This window comes from Protomyctophum bolini (assembly GCF_963924005.1).
Source record: "Protomyctophum bolini genome assembly, chromosome: 6".
Lineage (NCBI taxonomy): Eukaryota > Metazoa > Chordata > Actinopteri > Myctophiformes > Myctophidae > Protomyctophum > Protomyctophum bolini.
The window spans coordinates 34,600,109-34,621,915 of NC_137867.1; the positions used below are offsets into that span (position 1 = coordinate 34,600,109).

The 21,807-nt window shown below is 42.2% G+C and overlaps 1 protein-coding gene across 1 annotated transcript; it reads left to right on the forward strand.

Moving 5' to 3' along the window:
- The first annotated feature begins 155 nt into the window (after positions 1 to 155).
- LOC308317276 (TBC1 domain family member 10A-like) lies at positions 156 to 14,185 on the forward strand. The gene is made up of 9 exons (XM_080766149.1): positions 156 to 870; positions 2,548 to 2,647; positions 5,216 to 5,323; positions 5,609 to 5,715; positions 5,812 to 5,926; positions 6,138 to 6,203; positions 8,058 to 8,247; positions 9,395 to 9,549; positions 11,565 to 14,185. The coding sequence occupies exons 1-9, from the start codon at positions 686 to 688 to the stop codon at positions 12,786 to 12,788; spliced, it is 2,250 nt and encodes a 749-aa protein (XP_080622275.1). The 5' UTR covers positions 156 to 685; the 3' UTR covers positions 12,789 to 14,185.
- Positions 14,186 to 21,807: the final 7,622 nt, after the last annotated feature.

Consider the following 21,807-nt stretch of genomic DNA (forward strand, 5'->3'; position numbering starts at 1 on the left):
GCATCACATTTTCATCGGAGTTCAGACTTGAGCCTGACAAGTGAAGTGACAACCAAACTGTCTTTCCCCGGGCGAATAAACGACATCTGGAGTCACGGTATTCGATGGGTTGCCAAGTTCTGTATAACACGTAAATCTGTACAGTCCTATGGATGTATTAAAAAGGTCCAGCCCGTCTCGGAATGACATGACAGCGAATCAAGCTAGCGTTAGCTTGGTAAAGTAGTTGGTAGGGAATGTCTGGACTGGTTGATGTGTTAACTAGTTGATCATGTGTCGTTAGCTTGCTGACAGTAAAAGACGACATAATACTGGATCGGTTTGACAAGATTAGCTAACGACACGTTAGCTAGCTAGCTAATGTTAACTCATGACTTTAGCAGCAAAGTTAGCCAGCTAGCTGACGAGCCCTGCGAGTCGTACTCGTACGTACCTCATATTTGGGTTAACTGTTACCTGTCATCTTGAGCGTTATGTTTAATGGGTTGTTCGTTATAAGCTAAATGTAGTTGGCAGGTCAAGTTGCAGATTGATTAGCGTCGAAGAAAAAAACATTAAAAAAAACATGGCATTCGAGTCGACTTTAAAGACGGAAAAATAGTTGTTGACTTTCAGCTGTCAGCAGCCAGCAAAAGCTAGCTGACATTAGCCAGGTTAACCAGATAGATACTCGCCTAAGTTTACCATGGCCAAAATCGAGAACGGCCGTCGTGATTCGGTCGATACCAGGAGCATAAGGACTATAAGCAGCAGTCATATGGATGATGAAAGTTCCCTGGGATCCGACTCGGAGATCAACGGATTCACTAGTGACAGACACACTGATAAATATGGATTCATCGGTGGGGCTCAGAAGTACTCAGAAGAATCGTAAGTTCGCTACAACAACTCTGCAAAGCAGTGATTGCCTGTGTGTACTATATGGTACTCAACTGTATATATTATGCATGGTAGTGCATACATTATTACTACCTCAACGTTTTTAAAGCCAACTCTCACTTGTGTCACCTCGCTGTATCTCCATACTGAGGAATTGACGTTTTGTCCTTCATTTCCAATGTCTCCTAAACGCTGCGTGGCACATTGCTTATTGTTTATATATATATATATATGCCCGTGTTTGACCTTTCATTCATGATAAGAAGTATATACAAAGCTGGGAACGTAAACACCTTCCATTAAAAGCCGGATTCCTTCTGTGACACAGGTTTCTGAATCCAGTGCATCATGTATTGCTGTCAAATTAGCCCTACTCAGTCTATTGATGACAACCTGTGCTACCAATGGTCCTGTATCAGGTCTACTGTCAAATGTTATTCTGAGACACTTAGATATTCATCCTTTTTTTTAAATGGCCAAAAAAAATCAATTATCTCTTTTGAAATGGCTGTCAACTTGTCATGTTATGTAAACATAAATAATTCCTCTTTAATCTGGGCAAGATGTGTCAAAGAAAACCAAATACAAGTTGCATTGTCACAATCATTATGCATTCATTCATACGAATGTATTCATTCATTGCTTCAAAGGCCACTTACAGTAAGACTGAAGAAGAAAGCTTCCCTTTCTTCTTTGCTCAGGGCCTGCAGTGCAATGCTGAAAGAAAGAGTGGAAGAAATGACTGAAAGTTGTGCCAACTTTAAGCACTGGCCTCGCTAGGAGCTTCCTGTTTTCTGGAGTTTTGGCAGGCCTCAGGCCACTCACTGCTTTGGTGCCCCACAACTAGAGAGCCTCTTATGGCATTATAGGTAGTCACACACTCAGGGTTTCGTTTCAGCTTGTATGGCAATTACCAAAAGCCATCATTCTTTAAGCTTATGCAAAGCTGGAGTTAGATTCTTAGTGCACAAGACAGATCCATAATGTAAATGTAGACTGCCTCATTAAAAGAGAGGGTTGTCCCAACTCCCAAGTAAAAGAAAAAAAAAACTCACTTTGAAGACTTCTCATACACTACAATTACAGGCTTTTGCTGATCATATAATTATATATCTTAGTTGAGAAATGGGCTTCAGTTGTAATATAGTTTAGGGCAGGCTACCCATACATTTTCTTTTCCTGTTTGAGACCATTTAGTATTCAGGGACTTTGTGAATCTGCTTAACATTAATTGTAACAAACTTAAATTACTTCATGTCATGGGCCCATCCTTTAAATAGGCAATAGGCATTAACGTTTGCATTGGCCGAAGCCTAGTTTGTGATTTTTCAATATCATCAAAGCAAACCTATGAATGAGCCCGGCTGTTTTTTGCACAAGTTAATTTTAAAGTATTGTGACAGCCTTACACAAGCCAATGAAAATGCTGGCATTTCTCAATAACTCTTCTTGTCCTGTCTTGCACACACATCCAAGTAGGTGGGGTGCGACAGCCTTGTGGCCTAATTTCTGAGCAGAGATGACAGTTCAGCAGAGTGATGGTCAAATAAATGTATGAATAGTTTGTGCAGTCACCCCCCCCTCCCACTGAATAAACAACATGAGTGTTCTTTTGTTTGGTGTACACAGCATTTTCAAATTGAAATGGCGTCTGTATTATCTCTCCAGGGCCCAGGACGTTCCTCCAGCAGTACTGAGGCAGAGGGAGATTAAATGGCTTGACATGCTCAGCCACTGGGACAAGTGGATGATCAAAAGACACAGCAAGGTCAGAGCAAAAGGCCCAGGGATTTATTTTTGTACCTTGGGTGGTACCTGCCATGTGGATAATAGTGGAGCATTTGGAAAAGCCTTCTGATTACAGTAATCAACCCCACGTTACATATCTGTTTATTGGTGTCTTACAGTCTTGATATAATTGTGTATGTATCATAGTACCACCAATCCTAACTAATAATAGACAATGCAAATAGCAAACCCACAGTGTTTGTTTGTACAAGGCTTGATGTGTGTGCATGCATGCACACACATGTGGAGTGTTTGAATCCATACTTGTCTAGCTGGTTCTTGTGCAAATGGATCTCAGCTAAGCATTGAACGCTGACTTCAACTCATTTCCATGAGTCAGCACCAGCCAGGGCATGACATGACCCATTCCTTTATCTGAAGTCACCCCACACATACAAATTGACAGTCTGAGTGTCTGGGTGTGGCTGCACAACAGTACATTAGAGCTCTGGGGTTTAATATGGGATGTTGTTAGCGTGTAGTCTGTCCTCACAGCAGTCATATCTCAATGCCTGTTTTATAGACCAATTATTTGTTTACAAACATTGAGAATGGATGCATGGTGACTGTTTCATGTAATCAATTCCCAACGGATCCCCAAACCTGTTGTTTTGGCGACCGCTGGGTTCAGACAGTCCATTAAACCTACTCTTCAGTGTTGGCTAATGGCTAGTGAGGTGCCGCACACCCTAGTGAGACATATACTTCATCGCGCAACAGTATTGCTCGCAGAGAACAGCTCATATACAAGCTCACATCACGTCACTGATGTGACCGTTGTCAGAGGTGTGCTAGTCTCGGCCGTTCTCTGCACAACACATGTGACACCTTTTGAGGGATGAAGCATAAATGATGGGCTAAAGCTGTGTGTGCACAAGCAGCCTGTGCTGCCATGATCAGAGAGCTCCCTCCAGTATTATGACAGCGACTGTAGGTGTGGTTTTGAATTGCTATTATTGTTTACACACAACAGAAACCAAGGATTATATATTTCAAGGGCGAGAGGACACGATACAAATCCTAAGCATTCTTCCTATACACTGGGAGAAAAACAGCATTTGAAAGTTCAGTGTGCAGTGCAGTGACCAATTTCCTTTGCATTTTATGAGCACCTTGTTAGTTTTCACAACCGTTGAAGATGCAGTCATGAAACTTTGCTATTGTCTATTTCTGATGAGGGCTGAGTTCAAAGATCGGTGTGGTCGAGCAGCAAAACACATTATGTCAATTATACTAACATAGATTGACCACCAAGCGAGGATTGTTAGGTATGTTGAATACATTTGGTAGCGCTCGCCTTTTGACCAAATTCACTTCTCTTGTGTCATGTGTTCCATTGCACCGAATTGGTTGGTGTGATCCCATCACAAGATGGTCTCTAGTTTCCAAGGAGCACACACTCCCCTTAAAGGCATAGGAGTACAGAAAAGAAAATACAAACTTTTCAGTTGAACTTCAACTTAAACTTTCAAGCCACTATTAAGCATTAATTGAGGTTTTCAGATGCATATGCTGCTAAAGTGGTAACACTGTGGTATACTGATCTAGCCGCTTCAATAAACATTCCGTTTGTAATGTGAAATGGCTTTTTTCACCCCTGTGCCTGCTGTGCTAGTAGGGCTCTGTTCTCGCATGACATAGTACAGCCGGGATGACGTGATCTCCTTATGGAATAGTGCCAGTATTATGTCAGAAGATGAGAGGAAACAAACTAAAAGAGTCCAAAAGGCGGAATCCAAGGTTATTATAAGTGCGGTTCCTCCAGGCTGCTCATGAAGTAAACTTGTGAAACCTGGGTCACCATGGTAGCAGGGTGGTGCTCTTCACATTAGTTCAGGGCGTGGGCATTGATGAGGTCAGAGTTCCTCTTTTATTCCAGACCGTAACAAAGTGCTGCAGGGAAAAGTTTATTCTACAGAACTAATTCCATGGAGATGGTTGTGATGTATAATTGCACTGAAGTCTCTACACCAGGGGAATATGATAAGGCTGGTGTTGATGCAGATACAGTTGTATGTGATCAGAACCAGAGGTTTTATTCACCAGGCAGAAGATGTACAAGGAGTTTCTCTTGCTGCACATGTAAACATAAATTACAATAAATAAAATAATATTACTATTTGCTTCTGTTTAAGTTTAGTAGAGTTAAGATGACTGATTTACTTGAAATCCAGGCTCCAACACATTTTTCCACTGACTAAATAATAATAATAAACGTAATAATAAAACTGAAGAAAAATCGAATCAAACCTCAAACCTCAGATGTTATTATAAAATAACATCTTAAAGTATTACTACCCTACATCTACGTGTCCCCCAATTTGACAGAACAGTGATTGACAAGTCATTTTAAAAGTTTTCTTATTATCACAAGCCACTCATAGTAATGAATACAAAAATATATGGTTGTTAGAACAACAACTTATAACAATGGTTAGAAGTGATTGGTAAAGAACAAAATCTCCCTGGAGAGGATGCAGAAAATATGTTTTACTACAGTTTTGAACTCATTGAGCTTGTGTGTTGTGTTTGTCATTTGGTGTCTCAGGTGAGACTGCGTTGCCAGAAAGGGATCCCTCCTGCGCTGCGAGGCCGTGCCTGGCTCTACCTGTCAGGGGGCAAAGTTAAGAGGGAGCAGAACCAAGGGAAGTTTCAGGTCAGTAAGAAAACAACTGCCATTCTCACTTCCCCCTTACAGCACTGTTTTTGTACTATCACTACTCTGATTTTCTCAATGTACTCTAAAAAGATGGCTGTGTTGAAACCATTGTACAGTGGTGGAAATTCACATGCCATATCACGTCAGTGTTACACTGTTTCTTATGCAGTAATTTAGAATTAAAATAATTTCTAAAGAAACTCATTTTCCCCGTGGTTTGTATATCAACGTCACTTTACTTCAACAAGTAACTTACACAGTCTTCTCCATGTGTTTTCTCAGGAGCTAGATAACCAGGCGGGAGACCCCAAGTGGGTGGATGTGATAGAGAAGGACCTGCATCGACAGTTTCCTTTTCATGAGATGTTTGTGTCACGAGGAGGCCACGGGTCAGTTGTGATCTGTCTTTATCCCACACAGAGTCTATGGCAAAGTCCTGCATGACATCATTCGTTTTGTTTGCGTGTGTTCTTTCCCCCACACAGGCAGCAGGACCTGTTTCGTGTTCTTAAGGCCTACACTCTGTACAGACCAGAGGAGGGCTACTGCCAGGCTCAGGCTCCCATTGCTGCTGTGCTGCTCATGCACATGCCTGCTGAGGTAGCACTTGGATTACCACAGTGATTCTCAACCTTTTTCCATGTCAAGGGCATTAGGCCATCTGCTGTTTAAACCAAGTTTAAATTCCCATTGTTGCATGTCATTGACGTATACACAGTATGTGAACACACAGGAAAGAAATATCCCATAAACTGAATTATTCTGCTATTTTTCACTGACATCATCTGTGGGTTTTTTTCTTCTTCCACAGGATGCCTTCTGGGGTCTGGTCCAGATTTGTGAGAAATATCTTCCTGGATACTATAGTCCTGGCCTGGTAAGATTGAATCACTTTTATTACACACAAATGGGATAGCTTTGGCAGGTGTTATTGTCGATACCACAAGATCATCACTGGGGGTGGGGGGTTCCAAAGTTTAGTAGAAAGCTGCATTGAACCCAGTATGACGAGCTTGAGTGCTTTACAACCTGTAGTGATGATGTGCTCTCAATTAATCTTATAATTATCTTGGAACAACGCCGATAAAGGCTGTTTCAAGGGCTTCACACGCCGCGCGTCAAAACAGCCGCCTCCGTTATTTTCAATGAACCTATCCCACATCAGCGGCGTCCGACGCGCGCTGACGCCTCGCCTGACACTCCGATACACCACTGTTCTATTTTCCAGGCGTTGCCGCGTGGCAACGCCTGTGCCGCGTCGCTGCGCACGGTGTGTGTTGGGCTTGAGCTGAAACACGTGCGCTGTTGGTCTAGGACAGGTGAGGAAAATAAAATGGTCTCCATTGCACCTAAAGGTTGCAAAGAAAGATTAGCTTTCTGTTTCTGGATCGTTGCCAGGGACGAGTAGGACACCTACTGCAGGACGCCTGCTGCACAATATATTAATTAAAGGGACTTATGCAGTGTTACTGCATAAAATACAACTGCATTGAGGGAACACAAAATCTTTACTGTAAACTATAAGCTCCCGTGCAATTGGTGAGAAGGCTCAAGGCTGCCCTGAGAAACCCAGGCAGCACTTCCCCTATGCAGAGTTCACAGTACAAGATTTTAGCGCCAATTATCTCGCAAACACAGGGGTGGGAGCTTACACCAGCGTTGAAGTGCTGACCACAGCAGATTCTAATGTTGAATGAGGAAGGCTCATAACTCTTTAGCCACGATGCAAAAACATGTTGCATTTTGACAAGATAGTCTTCATCTGGCTTTGCGTCAATTATCTCACCTGACTTTGCTAGTCAGGTGAGACGCATAATTGGGAGTGAATTATTTTTTTAAGCTCTTTTGTCCAAAGTGGTTTAGTCCAGTGGTTGTGCAGACAGATCAGAGCCTCTGATGAAGGCTCTTGGCACGTACGCGTTAACTTTATTGGTGTGTGCCAATAAGGTACTTTGTTCTCCATTTAACTTAAATTTGCGATGTGCTACCTTTTGGTGATTTTGATTCTTGCATTTGATATGTAAACTTGAAAGACAATAATCAATAAATATAGGTTGAAAAGACATTAAAATGTAGTTGAATAAAAACAATTAAAAGAATATTGCAGGTCTGCGTGTTGTTTATGTACTACCGGAATATCCCATCCTGGTGAAATCTCTTGGTAGTGTGATACCATCCGTGTGATACCGCATTCAGGAAACCACAATGACTTAAGACACCAGATTTCAAGACAGAGTATTGTCATGTGTAGTGTGAACTGCACAGTGATCTGATTTGATGACAGACTATATGACGATGCTGTATGTGCGAGGCATAAAGCTATTTCCCTAACTAACCTCAACCATGTCCCTAAACCTATCGTAAACAAAACCTTAACCTCAACCATGTCCCTAACCTAACGTAAACATAACCTCAACCATGTCCCTAAACCAAACATAACCTTTTGATGGGCAGAGCTTATTGGAGGCAGCAGACAGCTTGTAAGTAAGTAAGTGTGTTCAAGGTTAGGGAGGAAAAATCCTTTACTGAGAAGGCTGGTTGCACCAGAACACTTGAGCATCTAGCAGCAAAACTACTGGGTGTATTTAACTGCCAGGAGGTGAAACTGGCCATGTACAAGCTAGAACTTAATTAATTAGATTTGAATTAATTAATTAGTGTATGAGTGTATGAATTACAAATGTCTTTCTGTCTTCAGTGTTAAGATTTGTCCACTTGTCCCCCTTTTTAGGAAGCTATACAATTGGATGGAGAGATCCTGTATGCCCTACTACGGCGCATCTCCCCACTAGCCTACCGTCATCTGGAGAAGCACAAGATTGACCCCATTCTCTACATGACCGAGTGGTTCATGTGTGCCTTCTCTAGAACCCTGCCTTGGGCCTCTGTGCTGCGGGTCTGGGACATGATCCTCTGCGATGGTAAGGAGGAAACAATATCTGCTACAACTTTGCAGTTTTACGAAGTTAAGGTGACTTGGTGAACACTGAGCAGTTAACACATTGAGTACGCCAACGTGCATCAAAATAAAGGCCGCTATAGTGCCAGAGTAGTCTGATCGCATTTACTCTGAAAGCCAAGAACCGGAAATACTTTCTTAAAAAAGTTGACTTGACAAAGTGAGCTCATAATCCCCGATCAACTTAATATATTTATATAAACTCCAAAAAGCGTTCATATTTTGCGGGAGAGACGGATGAGGAGCAGAAATGCAGCGCCAGCATATCGATCCATTCATCACCACGGAGAGCGCCCTGGATGAGGAGATACGAGTCATTCTTTCCGCCGCGCTAACATGGGAGTCAATGACAAGCTAATACTTGCACAGAGCGTTAGCATACGGCAAGCGAAAAGCGAAATGCCAAAAAAAAAAATAGGAATAATTCTGATTATTATTATCTCGCCCCGCGTCGTTTGGACGTCGCTAGGACGTCCACAGACGTCTAAGGTATTACTCGTTTCTGATCCTTATGACGTTTCCAGACGTGTTTTGTACAGAATGTGTTAAAGAAACTTTGAACTTGAATTATGTGGTGCACTGGTAGCTGACCGGATAGTGTGTCAGGTGTCAGGTAGGACGCCTACTGGTTGACAAAATAAGCAAGTAATTTGAAACAATTTTTGCAATTACTTTTCCAGTGGGAGGAGGAGACATAACAGACTTAATGATTGTAACTTTAAATTATAAAATCAACACATTTTTGCTTTCTGGGCCTCCACTGAAGTAAGAAGAATCGCTAAACAAGTGAAACCTGAATGTGACAGCGGTTTCTGTACAGTTCTCTATTGCAGTAACAGACTTACTTTACAAAACATGAATTCAGACAATGTATCTTCATTTACAATTATAATATATTTATAATAATATTTATTAATTCTCATGCAAGCTTGAACTAAAGTAGTTATTAGACATGCCTTAAACATCTCCCTTTCAAATTCAGTGGCCCGAGTTCTGCACAGCTAGCTCGGCTACATTCTCAGTGTTCGAGTCTAGTAATAGCAAATTCAAATTGTTAATTGTACTCTCAGACTAATGCTGTTTTTTGCTGTGTACTCTCCACCACTTAGGAGTGAAGATAATCGTCCGTGTGGGTCTGGTGCTGCTCAAGACAATGCTGGGGACTCGTGAGAAGCTTAAAGCATGTCAGGGCCAGTATGAAACTATGGAGCTACTCCGGGCCATAGAGCCACGATACATGCAAGAGGGCTTCCTTGTTCGGGAGGTAAGAACAGCTGTGTGATAATCAATACAAGGGGAAGTCAGCCATTTTGGCTGAAAACTATTGGTCAAGGACTCCCAAGTTGATATACAGAATATTTGGCCATGGACCCCCATCTGATCCTTGTTCCAGGAACCCCCAGAAAAGAAGAATTGTGTAAAAAATGTAATAATAATATATAATAAATTATTTAAAATGTTCCAAACATTGTTTGGATTTCCAAATTTGTTCAAAAATAGCAGATGTACAAGCTCGCAGTGTGGCAAAAAATGATGTGCTGTGAGCTTGTATATCTGCTATTTTTTAATAGCCAGTGTATCATTTTCTTTTATACAATTTTCTGAAAACTTTGGCCTCAGGTCTAAATGGGCTAAGCTGACCGACTGCCTCCATTGGTGCCTTATCTTATGATGTAATCAATGAGCCCCATGCCACCTAATGATATGACATGGTGTTTCCCTCTAGAACAATAGCCGTACAGACATTCAGAGAGCGGGGGAATAGAGGAGGGTCTTGGAGCACAAGTTAAAAAATGATAGAGTCAAATTGAACAGAATAGTTGCTGGGCAGTGGCTGGTTCCTGTGCAAGGCTTTGTATGGAGTGTCTGTCCAGACGGACAATAGAGTCCCTTATTGGAAAGGCAATTCTTACTGGGAGGGACCATGTACAGTATCTACACAAGCCCCAGGCCCTTTGGCATTTACTTTTTTTTTTAAACATATGTTTATTGATTTTCTTTACAGTACAAAGAAGTATTTTCAAAACAATTGACATATATTTCCCCCCCCCCCCACATCCCCATGGCAGCACAAATACAAACAAAATCTTATCACAAAATGTTTTGACAACAATACATACAGAACAAAAATTAATAAATAATAATGACAAAACGAAAAATAAAACGAAAATAAAACACATTACATACATCACAGTTCCCTACCCCCACCCCACAGCTGACTACCCCCGTTAACCACTATACATCCAAAGCCTCTTCAATATCACCTCGCTTAATGAAGTCCAAGAACTTCTCCCATATCTTATAGAATACTGCAGGTTTCTTCCTAATTACATATGTTAGTTTCTCATGTGCCAAACTGGTTGTTAAGTTCCTCAGCCAAAAGCCGATCGTAGGGGCATTGACATTCTTCCAACATAGCGCAATTGAGCGTCTGGCCTGTAACAGGCAGAGGTCGGTCATTCTTTTTTCATTACTATTTAGTGTACAATTTAATGGATAAATACTGAGTATACATAATTTAGGACACAGAGGAACTGGACCTGACGTAATCTGAGAGACATAATGGACCACGGACCTCCAAAATGTTTTAATCTCCTCACATTCCCATAAGCAGTGGAACAGTGTACCTTTATGTTCCCCACATTTATAACATAAATCAGGAATGTTTGGATCAAATTTATTTACTTTCTCCGGGGTTATGTAAGTTCTCATTATCCAATTATACTGAATTAGTCTTAATCTAGTATTGATAGTTTGCGTTTGTGCCTTGGAACATATCAAACCCCAATCAATTTCTGAGATTTCCACTTGAAGATCCTGTGTCCATTTTTGTCTTATCTTCTCCGAGTCCCTTTGGCATTTACTGACCACGTTCAGATTAGGAGAAATGTTTAAAGTGTACTGAGAGTTTCTTTTTCCAGAAAGGGCTGTCCATCTTGGGAATGTTTTCTATTGTTCAATTTATTCATATGTGAAGTCCACCAGGAAGCTTTTGTTTCCATTTGTCATTAATTTAAATGGGAATGGTGCTCTGTCTGTGACATGTTGTTAGTGCTGTGAAGATAGTATAATTCATCCTCCTTAGTTAAACTTTTAGGAGAAAACGTACCATTTGTCCTACATGTTTAAGTAGTTACTTAGTAACAACAGCGATGACCACCTACAATGGAATTGGTTAGTGTAAGCACTAGCCAATTACAATTACAGGGATACAGGGTTTATGTTATGTCCAGATATGTTTATATCTATCTACAGTTATGCGCTCTGCTCCTGGTGTAGGTTCTGGAGGTACCAGTGTCGGCCCGAGACGTCGAGAGAGAGCATTACAGCCAACTGAAGCGCTGGAAGAAGAACCGGGGCGAGCTGAATTTCAAAGCACCTCCCCGAATGCACGGTGCCAGGGCTATCATGTTGGCTGAACCGCCTCGCCGGCAGGACCTGAGGCAGAACCCAACCATCGTGGTGGAGGCCCCCTCACTACCTCCACTTCCCTCCCCTCGGCTCAAGAAGGGGGACAAGACCAAGGAGGAGAAGAGCAAGAAGAAAAAGAGCATGAAGAAATCTGCTAAACCCATTGAGGAGATCCCCAATCCTTACCCACTTTCTACTGACCCTCGGCAAATACCTAGAGATCCATCAGTACAGCCCCCAGTTACCCATGAGGTTCCTCAGCCTCTTCTCCAAATGCATTCTCTTCCCCAACTCGATCCTTCTCCCCTGCTCCAGCCTCAGCCTATTCCCCAGCCTCAGCCCCCCCTGTCCCAGCCTCAACCACAGTCCCAACCACAGTCCCAGCCACAGCCTCAACCCCTCCTGTCCGAGCCTCAACCACAGTCCCAACCACAGCCTCAGCCCCCCCTCTCCCAGGCACAGCCTGAACCCCCCGAGACTCAGCTACAGCCTCAACCTGCTCCGTCTGAGCCTCAGGCTCAGCCTCAACCCCCACAATCTCAGCCTCAAGCCACCCAGCTACAGCCTGAGTCCACCCAGCCTCAACCTCAGCCCCCCCAGACCCAGCTACAGCCTGAGTCCACCCAGCCACAACCTCAGCCCCCCCAAACCCAACTACAGCCTGAGTCCACCCAGCCTCAACTTCAGACCCCCCAGACCCAGCTACAGCCTGAGTCCCCCCAGCCTCTACTTCAGACCCAGCTACAGCCTGAGTCCCCCCAGTGTCAACCTCAGCCCCCCCAGACCCAGCTACAGCCTGAGTCCACCCAGCCTCAACTTCAGACCCCCCAGACCCAACTACAGCCTGAGTCCACCCAGCCTCAACTTCAGACCCCCTTGACCCAGCTACAGCCTGAGTCCCCCCAGCCTCAACCCCAGCCCCCTGAGTCCCAGCCTCAACCCCAGTTCCAGCCACAGCCTTTGCCTGGGACGATCACAGACTCGCCTCCTGAGGAGCAACCACCACCTAAAGACCTGTCTGTTGTCAAAGAGTCTCCCCTCCGGAAATCCACACAGAGCCTCAGCAGCACAGAGCAGGACACGTACCTGTAAGTCCCTCTAGGGGGGCAAAGTGTGGAACTGTATGTTTGAAACAAAGCACCAGCAACCAGCCAATCATGCCAAGGTCTCTGATGGCCAGCTTTCACAACCCAGTATGTGACATTTGGATATTACTATGTGTGTTGTTTTCAGACACCATTTTTGCCTAAAACACTTTGAGTAAACACTAAAGCATCAATGCTATGCGTTTAACCTACTTTGGATGCTGACACCATGTGTGTGTAATGATGTTAGTTCCTGATGCTTTATTCACACCATAAGTCTTAGTATTCAATATGCAATGGAGACATGTTACTGAGTCATTGGGAGTTGATGTCAGTCTTCTTTTGGACATCTTGCTTAAGGAGCACTAATGCCACACGATAATCAATTTTTTCTAAAGGTCTGCTTGATTCTAACACAATGCTTTCAGCTATGTAATGTCTACCAGTGAATTTCTGCTTTGAATGCTGCTACAAATGCTTTCTGTCAAATTTCCATTTTAAGACTACTCTAGTCACCATGTCTTAACATGTTATTGTACTAAAGCTGTTTTATCCACTAGAGGGCAGCCTTGCCTACCCTCTGCTTCCCGACCTAGGGAACCTTCTCAGAAAGAAATAACAGTTTGCTATTATTTCATTTCGTTTGATGTCAGTTTATTTTAGGATTACATTTTATTTCATTATCGTACAATAAATTGAATGTGAACTTTATTCTAAACTTTCCCCAGACGATGAACATTTTTATACAAGTCAGTCATTCAATAGTTTGTACAGTTGGAACATTATGCTTCCTGAATTAATTGGCCTGAAAATGTAATTGATCCTAAATGATGTGTAGTGCCATGATGTCTTGCACTACATTTGTTCCTCGGTCATGTACCCCCACCAGTATTTATTTACCAGACAGTATAAAACATGACTTGTGATTTTGTCATGCCTTGCATATATTCATATTCAGTCATAAACACCCCATGGGATAAATGGGACAGCCAAAAGTCCTTAAAACTCCAGTCCTCTGTGTGCCAGGTGCTTCCATCCACTTTAAGAGCAGAAATAACTTGCTTGCTGTGTGGCAAATGTAAAGGAGAAAGACTAGGCATTTCTCACTTGTCACTATATGACACATTCCTGCCTTCTTAAAAGCGAATCTGTCTGAGAAGCTGATTCATTGACAAATGCAACCCTGTTCTAGTTTATAGTATGTATTTGTGCACGGAATTACTTTGACATCTCTGGAAGTAGGTGCATGCTAGCAGACAAGCTGACGGTGCTGGCCTTAGTCCTGTTATTGCTCAAACATTAAGTTGGAGCCAAGTCTTTCGTGGTGTTTATATTTTTGCTAGGATTCCCAAAGCCAACATGGGTCAATGTCATTTTAATATGATGCATTACCACTGTATGAACCATGCATATGTTTCTGCTACATTTGTACAAACTGAGGGGACTTCATTCTTGAAGCTTTTGGGGATTATGTTTGGGCTTTTCCTATTCAGTTCATTCGTTTTGTATCTATATCGAGGCTCGATGGCACTCTGAGGCTTCCTTGCTTTCAGAATACGATGGACAATCTTTTGACCCCAGTCCATTCAAGGGTGTTTTATGGACTTCAGGGAACTGAACATTTACAAGTCGGTTGCATATTTGATCTCATTATGGCAAACGATCGGGAGGGATATTGACCTATGCGCACAAGCTTTATGTTAGTGTGTGTTTGTGTATATCATTCCACTAAAATCTACTGCTGCATAGTGCATGAACAGGGCACTTAACATAAATAATGCAATAATGCGTGATTCATAACAAATTGACAGTCTTTTTTTTTTTACTATCATACCTTTTTAGTTGCTTGTTTCACACACCTCCAGTCTGGCCAATATTCTGCTTTAATTTAATGCTCAGTGTACAGTAGATATGACATGTAAAATAACGTTTTTTTGTAATGACATTTATTTTCCAAACAAAAAACTCATTTTATTGATCACTTACATGAACTGCAGGGGGGACATTTCTAAAGTCTATCCTTGTTGGACAATATATTTCAGATAATTGTAACACTAGTGCAACTTTGTTCCTTTTGGTAATAACTTTTTGCAGTTCTATTTTTTGATTATTTTAGATTAAGATTGGTCATTACTTTTTTCAGATAACATAACACAGTAGCTGGAGAGACCACGAAGAACTGTCAAAGGAAATAATCCACAGATGTTGGTTTGCATTGTATAAATAAAAGATTTGATCAAAACTTGTACTTCCGTCTGTTTATTTTAACTACATTTAATCCATACATTTATTACAATTTCTTTCTGAATAATTTATATCAAATTTAGATGAACATGACATCCAGCTTCTAACTTAGTCATGTATTATCCATGTTTAGTACCCATTTCCATCAGTAAGATGGAGTCGTTCCTTACGTACGGTAATTTAGTGTAAAAAAACAAATCCACTCTTGATGAAAACATTTTGACTTCTGTCCTTACTCCTTTTTAGCCCCAATCTTTGGTGTGATCAATTCTCTTAATACACCCACGGTGTCATAAATCAGTGATACTCAACCTCAGGCCCACGGGCCACATCAGGCCCGCGGGACCATTATGACTGGCCCACCAATGAAAATCTAAAAAAAAAGAAGAAAAGAAAATCTGGAAAATGAAATAAAAATAAATAAATCTGAATGAAGTTATCTTTAATTACATTATTATAAGTAATACTATTAGAGTTGTACTATTACTCGAACGAAAATGCAATGCAAATTAAAGACATATACTGTGTATCCCTATTCCCTGACATAATTTTATAGCTAAACGGACAGAATTCTATTTTATTTGAATGATGAAACCCAGCTGCCATTAATAGTTGGAAATGGAAATGGAAATTGCGGAAATTGCGGAAATGGAAATTGCGGAAATTGTGGAAATTGTGGAAATTGTGGAAATTGTAATTGCGGAAATTGCGGAAATGGTGGAAATGGAAATTGCGGAAATGGAAATTGCGGAAATGGTAATTGCGGAAATTGCGGAAATGGTGGAAATGGAAATTGCGGAAATTGCGGAAATGGAAATTGGGGAATTTGCGGAAATGGAAATTGCGGAAATTGCGGAAATGGTAATTGCGGAAATTGCTCTTCAGTTATAGCTATCTATTTTCAGGTAGATTGTTTTATTTTACTCAGTCAGCCATATCACTACTCATTTTTTTTCATGAAAAAGGTCATAGCTGGGTAATCTATTTTCAGGCAAATTGTGTTTATTGTATTTTATTTTACTCAGCCATAACAATTTATTTTCTGTTAACCAACTTGCTGGCTGGCAGGCAGGCAGACAGGCAGACAGACAGACAGACAGCTACTCATGGAGAATTGGACAGGCAGGCAGGCAGGCAGGCAGACAGCTACTCATGGACAATTGGACAGGCAGGAAGGCAGACAGCTACTCATAGACAGACAGACAGCTACTCATGGACAATTGGACAGACAGGCAGGAAGGCAGACAGCTACTCATAGACAGACAGACAGCTACTCATAGACAATTGGGCAGGCAGGCAGACAGCTACTCATAGACAGACAGACAGCTACTCATGGACAATTAGGCAGGCAGGCAGACAGCTACTCATAGACAGGCAGACAGACAGCTACTCATGGACAATTAGGCAGGCAGGCAGACAGCTACTCAGACAGGCAGACAGACAGCTACTCATGGACAATTGGACAGGCAGGCAGGCAGACAGACAGCTACTCATAGACAGGCAGGCAGACAGCTACTCATAGACAGGCAGACAGTAAGACAGCTACTCATTGACAGACAGACAAATAACTACTCATGGACAGACAGACAGGCAGGCAGGCAGGCAGGCAAAGAGCTACTCATGTTATGTTATTATGTTATTATAACAGCTACTCATGTTATGTGCAATAATTTGTGCAGTTATGGAAACAGCTCTTTGTGTTTATGCAAGAAAATGTAACACATTTATTTATTTACATATTGTGTGCATGCACATTGTACTTTGATACATTTTGCGAAAATAAAGCAATTGAAAGAGAGAAGTTATCAAGTATCATTAATGTCGTAATTTTATCTACTGGCCCCTGGCCCCTTGCCATTTTTGTAATGTGGCCCACAGGTAAATCTATTTGAGTATCCCTGTCATAAATCATAAAGTCATAAATGGTCCAATTTCCGTCTAAACTAATTACAGGTTGCTTTCTTTTCTTTTCTTAATTTAGTGCTTGAATTGACAAATGCCTATTTTTCCCACCTGGAGGTGTGACTTAATTGGGTTGGACACCACATCCTGATCCTGCTTTGGGCTTAAAGAGTTCAAATTGGTACCTTCGTGACCTTAGTAAAGTCTCGTAACGTATTTTGAGTGGTGCAATTGGCCTCAGGTCACAGGTGAATGTTATTGTTTAGAACTAATTACTTGCTAGCTATAGGTAAATGCTAGGTAATTAATTTAGTCTTTGCACTGTTATGACCAGGTAGCATATTATATGGAGATAGTTTTGTAATCGACACACGTATTTGGTCCCATATGGGTCATCACAGTCGGCTGCCATTGGAAACTGGCCCCCGTAAAATCTGAATCCCCCACCCACCCCTTTTTCCCCTCACTGTATGTTTTTCTCCCCTTTTGACCTCCTCTATGATGATTTCCTGTTTTTGACTATATACAAGTGTTTATTTGTACGTCTCTAAATGTTATGATGAATTGAACATGGTGGACCCTATTGTAAACAAGTGTAATGCTTATGGTGTCGTCCACAGTTAACAGTTTTGTATTGAGTTGTGCTTGAAATGTACTGTAATTCTCCAATCTGTTAATAAATTCTTCAATCAATCAATCAATCAATCAGTCAGTATTAAAGCAAGAAAAATAGGTGCAGGCATAACAATAGAGGGATAGAACTAATATGAATAAGGATAAAAGTATCCTACATAACTGACGTAGAATAGAATAAAAATAATGAAATGTAAAAAAAATTATAAGAATGTATATTTTAGTATGTGATGTATCATGTTACATCCTACAACCAGGTAGACCATATGTAGGTGTGATGATTATGATACAAATTAACTACAGTAAATAATCCCTTGTCATATTTAGTAAGCCACCTTTAATCATAAACACACTGCTGTTGACTCACATTCCACCAGGGCCATTATGGACCATTATGGGGTGTGATGTTTGCCTACACGAGGCACAGCAACAGTTAATGGTCTAGGTCTGCTAGGAATGCATGCACCGTCACGCTCTCCTTCTCTCTGCACTGGACACCTGGCCCTCTTTCAGTGCCACCGTGTCATTTACATCTCAAAGGGGAGCCACCAAGAAGGCTCCCTCTGTGCTCTCTTCCTTACTCGAGAGATGATCTGATTTATCTCTCCATCAACGGAAATATATGCCCAAAAGAGCACCACCCCTCCTTTTCTCATCTCCTCGACTAATAGAGACGGGGGGTGCTGGAAAAAGAGAGAGACTTGTGATCGCCCGTGTGATCCCCGACCCAACGGACCAACCCTGTCACAGTGGTTGATTCATGGGATGCGGGTGACTTTCCCTCTGCTCCCAGGCTCAATGTGTTGTGTGCGATGGGGGGTGGCATAGTGCAAAAAGCAAAGGGCGCCTATGTTTCAGAGGTATCCAATTCCCACGTTTGATGGAGCATGACAGGTTGGCTCAGGTCAAATTAAAAGGTTTGTGGTAATGAATCTGAGGTCAGACCTTGTAATCGTCTGTGCAGGTGAGCTTTTCATGGCAGGCGGCAAGCAAAAAAAAAGTTATTTATTGCACCGAGGGAAAACATTAGTCTTTGTGGAAGACAGGTCAGGCGTGGGGGATCCCCGTGTCCAATCTGGGGATGATAATTGAATCAGCCCTCTGTTTTCTCTCAGAGTGAAGTTTTCATCGTTCACTGTGAAAGGGGAGCTCCACACGTTTGTGTTTTCCTCTCGTGACCATATGCATGACATTATTCTTACCTCACAGAGCCAGATCTTTGACAGCAAAGATAATTTTGTCTCTTTTAATCTCCATTGAGTATACAGTGTTATTCCATGTAAAATGTGAATTGTCAGTGTCATTTATTGCAGTCTGCATTCTCCATCACCACATCAACTTGAGTGGAAGCAGGTCAGCTCTGTCTCCCCAGACATGGTGTGTGTAAATATTCTCTATGCTCTGGTTCGTGTAAGCTATTTTTACCAATGCCACACAGAGACTACTGTTTAATAATGTTATTATTATGTCTGCTAATGTTTTCAGTCTAATGCTGAGCTGTGCCTGAAGGGTCAACTACACACAGAGGTTTGTCAGGACACTGTAACTACAGTTTTGGCACCTGTTGCATGTTTCCATGGTATCATAATTGTGCTTCCATATATGGCCCACGGTTGTGGTTAGTAGGTGTACTTAGCAGCTGGTAAATTTAACTCTGAATAACAAGCAGAAATCCCATGGGTGCATTACCAAAGTACAAAATGTATACACTGGTGTAAATCCGGTTACTCCCAGTGGACAATCGCCCCTGCAGTGGCAGATTTAAGAGGGGTAATACGATTTAGTTGTGTGCTCAACTCAGCTTGCCACTCAGTGTATATAATTTTAAGAAATGAGGCCTCGCTGTGTGAAGTGAGAGTTTAAGGATGTGGGTGAGAAGCAAAAATGCAAGTGAAGCATAGCTAATGGTCTTATAATCGTCAAGGTTGCTGTTAAGCCTAGTAGGATATTCAGCTGAAAGAGATGGGCGTGTGGTGGGGTAAAATGGGGGTTAGCACTACACACCTGCGTGCCCCTTCTATAGGTTGTCATACTCCTGGAGGAGTGCTGAGGCATTTCGTTTAATCTCAAACAGTTGTCCCCTACACCCATCCTTCTGACCTCTTAACCCACCGCATCCCTGAGCTCAGTAAGTGCCAGAGGCGTGTGCCATTATGACTGTGAAGGCTTGTCAAGTAAATGAACCGCAAGCATAAAAGCCTGCATTCTCCTGTCACCTGTGAACTCTGTCAAAGAGTCGACTCAGTGACTCCTCCAGCTCCTCAGTTTATCCACTTAACTTGGATTTAGATTTTCCATTCCGATTGGCTGACATATTTCCCTGATGAGAAGACATGAAGTAATTGTTCACAATTTCCACGTTATTCATGGCCGGTTTCACACTACTACCCCTATTTCTAAAAAGCTTACCCCACGCGCTCCTCAGTTTTTTAGATGGTGGTGACAGTCAGTAATTAAATAAGCCAGGTAAAGAATTAGCTGTTAAATGGCTCTCTCTGGGTGTTTGTTTACTTGTGTATGTGCCTGTGGAGGTTCCTGGTCAGTGGGTGATGAGTTACACACACAGATGGTGGGCATCAGTGGGCCGACTAGAGGCAGATTAGCAACCTCCCGAGTCTGAGCAACCCCCAGACCCCAGCCTTGCTCCCACTCCCACCCCAGACCCTAGCCTTACTCCCACTCCCACCGATCCCCAGAGGAGAGCCTGTCTGTAACTCTACTCGCTTTGCCAAAGCTCATGTGTTGATGGAGGCTGACCATGGGCTTATCTCGTCTCATTTGGCCATCGCTGGGACTAGCGGGCTTGGGGGGCTCCCAGAGAGAGGGGGTGGGTGCGTATTGGATGGGGGTGGGTAGTGCATGTGTGTGTGTGTGTATGGGGGGGATTGTCTGTTTGAAACAGCCAAGCTTCTTTTGAAGAGGTAGTATCACTGTACCTTGTTGGCATAGGATTTTCATTTTTTCATCTATCAAAATGCAATTGTACCTACAGTACATACATTTAGGTTTTTGTGTGCTTTTTCACAATAATTGATTGATGGAATAGTGTATTAGACCGAAATGTAAAAAAAACAGTCAAACACTTAGTCGAAAAGGGAGAGCACCAAAATAAAGTCCTTGTTTCCATTTAGGCCCTATAAAGAATGCCTGTGTTTAATAGTTGATGCTGTGGTTCTTAAACTTAATCAAAGAATAATAATAATTTACTATGTCTCCTGAATGCCACACGTATACCACCTCAATGGGGCTACGAATGTATAATCCCCTCTTCCTCTGCACAACAAAATAATGCTTACAGTGCAGAAATTGGCATCGATCACATACACGGTGCACTGGACAGGAAGTGTAGTTCAAACAGCCCGGGTCAAAGGTCATCCAGATGCATTATAGATGGGTGCAGGAGGAGGGGGAACTGGGCAGCCAGTGGGTGAGCGTTTGGGGGCCTGTTTATTTTATAAACAGTGGGAGCAGATTAGTAGTGGAGCCAGGCTCCCCCAACCATATGGGGAGGATGTCCTCTGTGTTGGGAGGCACTTAAACCATTGTGCTCATGGATGAGGCCACACAGTCACTGGCATTATTTCTGATTGCCAGTAATGGTAAGCTGATGTTCTTGCCAACAGACGCATTTAGACCCATTGATGACTGTACTACATCACTTCCATTGTAGCATAATAGAGCACTGAATGATTGCAAGAAACACAGTTGTGCTTATTTTGAGTCATTAGTGGTGTTGGCACACGCAGGCCCATGCTGCTACGCTGGGAGGTAAAAACAGGAAGTGGATGACCCCCGCGACCTCAGCGCCAGTCTAATGAATCCTGCTTGGAGATGTTTGTGTGAGGCTCATCTCCTGAAGACTCATGGCCCCTTCCTGCCATTGTTTAGGGTTTTTGTGAGATTCGGTAGCAGTAAAGAGTCTTTGATGACTCAAGCTGTCAACAACTCTCCATAGACAGACGGTTCTCTCTCTTGGCTTCGGGATTCATGCAAAAACTCTTCTCAAAAGTCTTTTTGACCACTTTGATTACTTTGATTCCTTATCTGAATCAAGCATGAACGACATGAATTTATTGTGATTCATTAACATGATCTTACATCTGAATAGATTTCACCAAGACATACGTGGCATTTCAATGATTTATTGTAACTAGCTGAGCCTGAGCTGTGTAATGAAACGCATCCTGGATACAGAACGTGTCTAAAGACTGGCCTGGACAAATGTGGATGGGCCTGAGTTTTTTCTT

What these genes read in the sequence shown, in the direction of transcription:
- LOC308317276 (XM_080766149.1), top strand. Translation starts at nt 686, where the DNA reads ATGGCCAAAATCGAGAACGGCCGTCGTGATTCGGTCGATACCAGGAGC. An exon ending in GTGTCACGAGGAGGCCACGG is followed by an intron (nt 5,716 to 5,811) that starts GTCAGTTGTGAT and finishes TCCCCCACACAG; the next exon opens with GCAGCAGGACCTGTTTCGTG. An exon ending in GGACATGATCCTCTGCGATG is followed by an intron (nt 8,248 to 9,394) that starts GTAAGGAGGAAA and finishes TCCACCACTTAG; the next exon opens with GAGTGAAGATAATCGTCCGT.